The following is an 8,211-nucleotide window of genomic DNA, read 5'->3' as shown; positions in this document are numbered from 1 at the left end:
TATACATCCGCTCCACTATATATAGTTTTGGTCTTGGTCCCAGACCAAATATGGTCCTGAATTTGGTTTTGGTCCAGATTTTAATCTTTACTCCGTCCCGTTGCGTCTTGTTCATGGACCATAATTATAGGTTTGGTCGTCCACTGCAGTTGCTCTTAGACATGCAAAATGCCGAATTTACTGTGTGCCTTTTGTGTGAGATGAATAGATGATCGGGTAAGGAGACAATGCCCGGATAAACTGGATATATGTACCTCCGGGACTTTTGAGTGTCTTTCTCATGGCTGAGAATGAGATGCCCGCCAGATCAGTCAGGGCCCCGATAGTTTTACTTCGATATCCTGTCAATGCACTTCGGACCAAGACGCTCTTAAAGACGATACATGGTCACTTAAACACAAGACACAACTGACAAGTGTGCACCCGAAGCTCTACTACGAGGGCATCACTAAGGCGCACTTGCAGTTATGCTGCAGGAAGACACCTCCATTTAGGGATGATTAGTTGATTACCAATCTTGGTGGGGGAACTTCCCAAACAATAATCTCTGGAGTTTGGTTCTCTAGTCTAAAGAAATGCAAGGCGTATAAAACACTCATGGTGTGTCAGGTCATTATGTCAGATAACACACTCTGCATAACAATTACATTGCCTTCACGGCAACAATATTAGCATCCTATTCAGGTTTCAGACAGAAAAAGTAAAACAGAAACTCTCCATCTTAGTGCAACCGCAACAAACCGATTTAAGGAAGAGTTAAGTTGTAGAAATCAATCATCTAAAATACAACACTGCCTGGAGGCTCTCATGAGTTAAAGATACACAATTACACATAAATAATGTTACACTTGATAAAAGATGAAACTGAAATGTTACTCAGAAGTAAATAATGGATCCATGTAGATCTAAATGCTAGACCAGTCAAAATTTGGGAGTGTGGTCTCTGACAAAGTCGGTTCTATCCAACCGCACCTTAAGTTGTCTTTCGAGTTACAATAATCTGTGCCATAATTTTCACTCTCAAGAGAATGATATTCACCGGAATCAAGAGAATAAAATAGAATTCCTTCGTTCTGCAACCTTGGAAAGTAGATTCTGTTCTCCATTCGACTAGTCGGAGCAATTGTTGCCATACAAGAAGTATTGCTGATAAACAACACAAGCCTTCCTAAATGCTTAACTTCAACCCAAACCATTTCCGTCATATCCAATCTAAATACCCGAACCCATTTTCCATAGTGGCCTAACAGTACAGATAACAGCTTTCCTTCAAGCTCTACCAAGTAACTCTTATAGATGAAATCACAATTAGGTGGGGGTACCATGGACAAAACTTCCCACCTAGTACCATTCTCTAATGTAAATACACCTAAAGTTCCGTTCACATCCAAGCAATAAAAAGCTCCTTTGTAGAAAATTGGACTGTTAAGACTCGGCTCGAAATCCATGTTTGTTCTATTGGGTGGTAAATAAACATTATCATACTGATTTGAATACGTCCAAAATTCATCCCCACGTTTAATGAAGGAGATAAATACTGAATCATTAGCGAAATTACTGATGGCAAAAACAACGCAATCTGAAGAAGTTGGCAAGGACGAGAAAGAGATACCTCGGAATTGATAATTACTTGGCAAGTCTGGAAGTTTGATGATTGCTTTCGTGAATGGATTGTAGAAGAACACACTAAGGTAACCTTTTGACAAGAGTAACCAACCACCTTTGGAGAAGCGAATTGTTGAACCTTCTAGTATCTCAGGAATGCTCGTGAGGTAGTTCTCATCTTTATGCATCGGGTTTATAAAACTGTAGACAGATTCATTATCCTTGGCGAAGACCAGCCATGGAGACGAAACAGTGCTTTGTAAGCTCCTGGTAGAACAGCAACTTCTCCAATTCACTATAGGGAATACCAATCGATAGTTTCTACAGACAGCACGTAAATGTACATAATCCAAAAGACTTAGACAACTTGATATGAACCACACTATATCATCATCAAGTCTATCCCAACCCTTTACTTCTTTGATATCCTCTTTCTCATCATCATTGTTCATAATAGTTCTTCTACTGATTGTCTTTTTTGCTACGCTAGATTTTTCTACTGCCTTAGTATTGTTACTTCCATTACCTGACATAGAATCTGTTGCTCTTCGTCTATCATCGTCATCCCTACTAAATAAAGGCAAACAAAAAATTACAAATCATCAATCATGAAGGCGGTGAGTTTTCTTTTAGAAATCGCATGTATACTACAAGTGTTTTTCAAGCTTACCTGAGTGTTGTGGGAATCATGAGCCAGTTAGGAGGGAACCATGGCTTTGGTAGTTCTGGACATGGCAGTGAAAGCATAACGGATTTATCTTCCAGGGCATACTTGTAGAAGCACATCTCATTAGGTTGTGTAAAATACACACAACCCTGTGTAAAACCTAACCCCCTGGCTGAGCAAGATAGCCTAGTAGTTCGACTTATAAACAAGACATGATCATCCAAGCTTGTCACCTCCACCCATGACATTGTAGAGAAATCCAACTTTAATATAATCATAATGGTTACACAATATTGATAAACACCTCTAGTAATGAAACATTTATCAATCATAAAGATTTCATCAGAAGTCTCCACATAATACCTTAAAATTTGAGAATCAAGGACTCCCCCCATTGACTCATATGTGACGTCGTTACTTACCTGAATTTTACTTGTAGAGGGTATTTTAGGCTCAAGCTCATGTTGTATCTCTATCTCTAAATGTTCATCACCAAAGCACATTATATATAACTTTCCTTTAAAATAACACATCGACCGAAGCTCGCCAACGCCATATATGTCCTCAATCATATATGTTCTCCATTTTTCGTCACCAGGATGACAAAACAGAAGACTTGCTTTCCCTTTTTTTCCTTCTCTTCTAAAAAGCATAAAAACCATGGAATTTCCATTCCCAGCTTCTAATGTAGCACTAGTACTACTACTCTTAGGTGGTGAAGTCAATAGACAGTCACTTAAACAATATCCATCTAATGTATACCAATACAGAAAAGAAGGCAACTCTATACTCTCCATTGTCAATGGATTCAATAGAAAACAATCTCCATAATTCCATGGTGTGTAATCAAATTCATCATCATCACAAAGAACAATTAACCACCCTTGATGAGAATTCTTCTGATAAGCAGATTTACCTTTCAATTCTGGTATGAATTTTCTACAATTTGTGTTATTTGGTTCAGAAAAATTATAAAAAGCTTGAAATTTCTCACCTTTTCCATATGGGATAACTAGCCAGGGTGCTGCCTTTGGTAATGGGAGAGATCTACGATTACTCCTTTGATCTGTTGATGCTAACTCTGCCTTCTCCATTGGAGGCTGCAGACAAAGTGAAACTGAAGTGAAAACCTAATTCATTAACTTAGCATTTATAGGGGAGATTAGTTACCTAATCCATCTTAAACAAGGATTAAGGAAAGAGTAAAACTGTAATTTAACATGTCTTGGAAAAAGAAGCCGATACAAACTAGGAATATCAACTTTTCCTCTTCAACAACTTCATCAAGCGGAGGAACACAAAATGCATTGCCAAAGTTAGCACGTTTCTTAATTTTAAATCAAACCCTTTGTTTTAACTTTTAAGGGGAACTTAGGCGCAGGCCCAGAATTTTTTTATTTTTTACCGCCAGGCCCACAATTAATTTCTGATACAGTCGCACCCATAATTATTTAAAAATATTTAAAACGTATTGAAAGACTCTATTACCATTCATCGTTTTTGGGCATAATTTTTTTTCTTCTCCGCCGGTTTCTTTCCCTATTCCTCCATTAATCTCTGTAACGGATCTGCAAAGATTTTTTCTCCATCTTTTAAAGAAATAAATCATTTAAAATCGATGATTCAAAGAAGTAAATCATTTTTGACTAAACCCTAGAATACATTTCAACAAAAATGGATGAAACAAACGAAGAAGAAAAAATCAAGTAGAAGAAACAGAAAAAAAGTTATGCAGCTAAATTTTAACTGCATAACAAGTTATACATAAGTATAATATGTTGCATAACTTGTTATACAGTTAAAAACTAGTTTATAACATGTTATGCAGAAATAATAATATGCATAATGTCTTATGCATCTAAACAAAAATGATGCATAACCAGAAAAGTGAAAACAATAATGCATAAGACATTATGCAGCTAAAACAAAATAATGCATAATGTCTAAAAAACCCTAGAAAATCAATTTCACACTCTAAAAAACCAACCTAGAAACTACTTACAGTTTACAAATCCTAGAAACAACATTTCGAAAAAATGAACGAAACACAAACAAAATGTGCATAACAAGTTATGCATAATAGGTCATGTGTTTTACTTTTAAATAACAAATGTTACGCAGGAAAAATAGTGTGCATAACTGCTTATGCAGTAAAATCAACTATGCATAACTCCGTAGCTTATTATGCATAACTGGTTAAGCAGTAAAATCAACTATGCAGAACTGCATAACTTATTATGCATAACTGCTTATGCAGTAAAAACAACTATGCATAACTGCGTAACTTATCATGCATAACTTGTTATGCAATAAAAGCAAACATGCTGAACTGTGTAGCTTACTATGCATAACTTGTTATGCAGTAAAAACAACTATGCATAACTGCGTAACTTATCATGCATAACTTGTTATGCAGTAAAATCAACTATGCATAACTGCGTAGCTTATTATGCATAACTGCTTATGCAGTAAAAACAACTATGCATAACTGCGTAACTTATCATGCATAACTTGTTATGCAGTAAAAGCAAACATGCTGAACTCCGTAATTTATCATGCATAACTGGTTATGCAGTAAAAGCAAACATGCTGAACTGCATAACTTATCATGCATAACTGGTTATGCAGTAAAAGCAAACATGCTGAACTGCATAACTTATTTGCATAACTGCTTATGCAGTAAAATCAACTATGCATAACTGCGTAGCTTATTATGCATAACTGGTTATGCAGTAAAATCAACTATGCAGAACTGCATAACTTATTATGCGTAACTGCTTATACAGTAAAAACAACTATACATAACTGCGTAACTTTGACTGCATGACTTGTTATGCAGTAAAATCAACTATGCATAACTGCGTAGCTTATTATGCATAACTGGTTATGCAGTAAAAACAACTATGCATAACTGCGTAACTTATCATGCATAACTTGTTATGCAGTAAAAGCAAACATGCTGAACTCCGTAATTTATCATGCATAACTGGTTATGCAGTAAAAGCAAACATGCTGAACTGCATAACTTATTATGCATAACTTCTTATGCAGTAAAATCAACTATGCATAACTGCGTAGCTTATTATGCATAACTGGTTATGCAGTAAAATCAACTATGCAGAACTGCATAACTTATTATGCATAACTTATTATGCGTAACTGCTTATGCAGTAAAAACAACTATGCATAACTGCGTAACTTTGACTGCATGACAAGTTATGCATTGTTTAGAGTATCTGCATAACCTGTTATGCATATAAAGTTATGCCTTCCCTGATGAGTGTTATTAAATCATGTTGCAGTTTCAGGAGAACTTTAGAGATGAGTACAGTGCAATTGAATTGGAACTCTGTGAAATCGAAACTAAAAGATTGAATCGAAAAGATCTACATTGATCGTAAATTCAAAAACAAGCTTAAAATATCTAAAAATCGATTCGAAAACCTAAATTAAACTCTGTAACTTAGAATAATATATCATAATCTTAAAGAAACTAAAACCTAGAATCGAATCAAGATTAAACAAGATAAGAATCAAAGTTAAACAAGATCAGAATCAAAGATAAAACGAACGAACCTGAGCTTGAATTTCAGATTATCTTTGCTGAGTAAATTGAATCTCTCAATCAGCTCCTTCGCAACTCTCGATAATTCAATACTTCAGCTCTCGCTCCGGCTCTATCTCAATCTCTCAGAACAAAATCTCAATACAAAATCTCAAAACATAAAGTGAGGTTAAACTTGGAAATAAAATAAAAAGAAAACTAAATTTTGAAAATTTTGGGTCTGCTACGAATTTTTGACGGGAAAATGGGTGCGCGCCTGAACTTTTCTGTCCGTGTGTTTGACAGTGGTGGAAGTTGAGAAAATGGGTTTGTCTGTAGTTTTCACAATTGGGAATCTCTACAAGAAGGACAAGAAGGAATTGACACGACCTCTACAAATACCACTGTCAGTTTTTCAAATACTTTTTCTTAAAACTTATTTCTTTAAACAACGCGGAACAAAGTAGAGTTCATCATAATTGTAAAAACATATCAAGTCCTTATTACGAATGTGTTGGAATAAAAACCAGAAAAATTAGGTAAATTCCCAAGTATTTTTAAAACATGGCTCTAATGGACGAGTAAAAATTGATCAACTAACCCAATGTTATTAAAAATTTCTCCTGAGTCCTGACTCTTGAGAATTTGTGTATTACCTTTTGGTAAAAATGATCTCTCTAATAAGTTAACATTTGAATACACCAAATTGTTTCCTTATAATGATCTCCCAAATCCATTAAATGTTGATTGGCTCGTTTAGCCGTACCAACATTAACCAGCACAATTTATATTTTTAACGTAACTTTTTTTTTTTGGTTTGAAACCAAAATTTTGAAGCATATTACATTACTTTTCTCTTTAATTTTTATATTTGCATTCTTTACAACCAAATTTTTACTAAAAAAAATTAGATGAAGAAGGTGAATTGGAAAGAAAATCATTTAAATTTGGCAAAGTTATCCAAGAGTTTTATCGAGGGAGAATGCTTTATATTATTTTTTTTTTATCGGCAAAGAAAATAGTTTATTGACAAAAATATAGAGGGTATAAAATATTTATACCATCCTAATCCAAAAAAAGAAAAAGACTCAAACGCCTTATACTTTACGAAAACTTATTTATCAAACCTAAACACATCAATTAATTTTTTTTAAAAACATATTGGTTTGTGTAATGGATTAAAGTTGATGTGCACGGAGGTATTTTAGCTTAATTTCTCTCCAATGTCTCAATTTCATCACCACTTTATTATTATATAAATCGAAAACTTCAAAATAATCAGCTAGCATAAATAAATCACTACTGAGGTTTCCTTCGAACTCTGGTGTGGTGATAACAATAGAGGTATATATAGACTTCACTCATTTTCCTAAGAGCAAAATGGAAACACATATCGTGTGTATCATGTGCCAAACGTGAACCATGAACTTGATGTTAAAGCATCCAAATTTGTCGTAGAATATCATCAAATTGTTGTTCTTTTTGTGCCAACTTCCAATGGATTACACACAAATGGACAATGTGGATTCTGAGCAGTGGATGAACACACATGCGGTATGTGGCACAGTGAGATCTGCCTCAGCCGAAATATTTAAGACCGCAAAATAGGCCAGACCGGATTGTCAGACTCATTGACTTTGTTACATCAGGGCAGGCTCCATCATTGGCCTGGTATTATAATTGATAACTTTAGACTTGTCGGCTTTCTCTTGCGGAACTGGTTGCACATACTACATCGTTGACTTGACAAGTACACTGGCTGCAACTGGTTGCTTTGGCAAATAGAGGGACATAGTTGAAATATATAATGGCTGCAGCAATAAGTAGACACATAATGCTTCATCTCATTCAATATGTGAAGTGTGAAGAACAACATATGTTGATGTCTTGACGAAGGTGAGTTGTTATAGATTGAATCATTTTTTTGGGACCATGATTTTTTTGCGGGGAAGCATGATTTTATTTTAGGCAAGACATTATAAGTAATTCTAAGTCATCCCTTATCTAAATGTTTTTGTTAATACCAAATTTATCCTCCTTAATTAAATGTGTTAGTTTAATGATTAGTTAGTTATTATTTAATGATTATTATGATTAGTAATGATTAGTGATTAGTATGACTAGTAATGATTAGTTACCATTAAGAAGTTCTATTACAAAAAATGAAAAATTTTCTTTGCCAGAAATTTTAAATTTTTTTTGCGATTAAGTTCGTTTACCCAAATTTATGACCAAAAACGAACTTAATGATTAATGATTAGTATAATAATCATTACCAGTAAGAAGTTCGGTTACAAACAAAATTGAAAATTTTCCTTGCGATCAAACCGAACTATATATTTCGTGTGACCATTAAATAGTTCGGTTACAAAAATATTTAGAACTTTTTACGATC

At 34.5% G+C, this 8,211-nt stretch overlaps 1 protein-coding gene across 2 annotated transcripts; it reads right to left on the bottom strand.

Annotated features, from left to right (window-relative positions):
* Positions 1-701: 701 nt before the first annotated feature.
* On the bottom strand, positions 702-3,565 carry LOC113350527. Of its 2 annotated transcripts, none has more exons than XM_026594674.1 (2): positions 2,276-3,565; positions 702-2,175 (listed from the first exon to the last, which is right to left on the bottom strand). In XM_026594674.1, the coding sequence occupies exons 1-2, from the start codon at positions 3,364-3,366 to the stop codon at positions 906-908; spliced, it is 2,361 nt and encodes a 786-aa protein (XP_026450459.1). In that variant the 5' UTR covers positions 3,367-3,565; the 3' UTR covers positions 702-905. The 2 variants fall into 2 exon arrangements, with proteins under 2 accessions (XP_026450459.1, XP_026450460.1); XM_026594675.1 differs by having other exon boundaries at positions 702-2,172.
* Between the last annotated feature and the right edge of the window lie 4,646 nt (positions 3,566-8,211).

Source organism: Papaver somniferum, chromosome 2, assembly GCF_003573695.1.
Source record: "Papaver somniferum cultivar HN1 chromosome 2, ASM357369v1, whole genome shotgun sequence".
NCBI classification, from domain to species: Eukaryota; Viridiplantae; Streptophyta; class Magnoliopsida; order Ranunculales; family Papaveraceae; genus Papaver; species Papaver somniferum.
This window is presented reverse-complemented; position numbering and strand designations above follow the sequence as displayed.

What these genes read in the sequence shown, in the direction of transcription:
- LOC113350527 (XM_026594674.1), bottom strand. Translation starts at nt 3,366, where the DNA reads ATGGAGAAGGCAGAGTTAGCATCAACAGATCAAAGGAGTAATCGTAGA. An exon ending in ATGATTCCCACAACACTCAG is followed by an intron (nt 2,176 to 2,275) that starts GTAAGCTTGAAA and finishes GCCTTTATTTAG; the next exon opens with TAGGGATGACGATGATAGAC.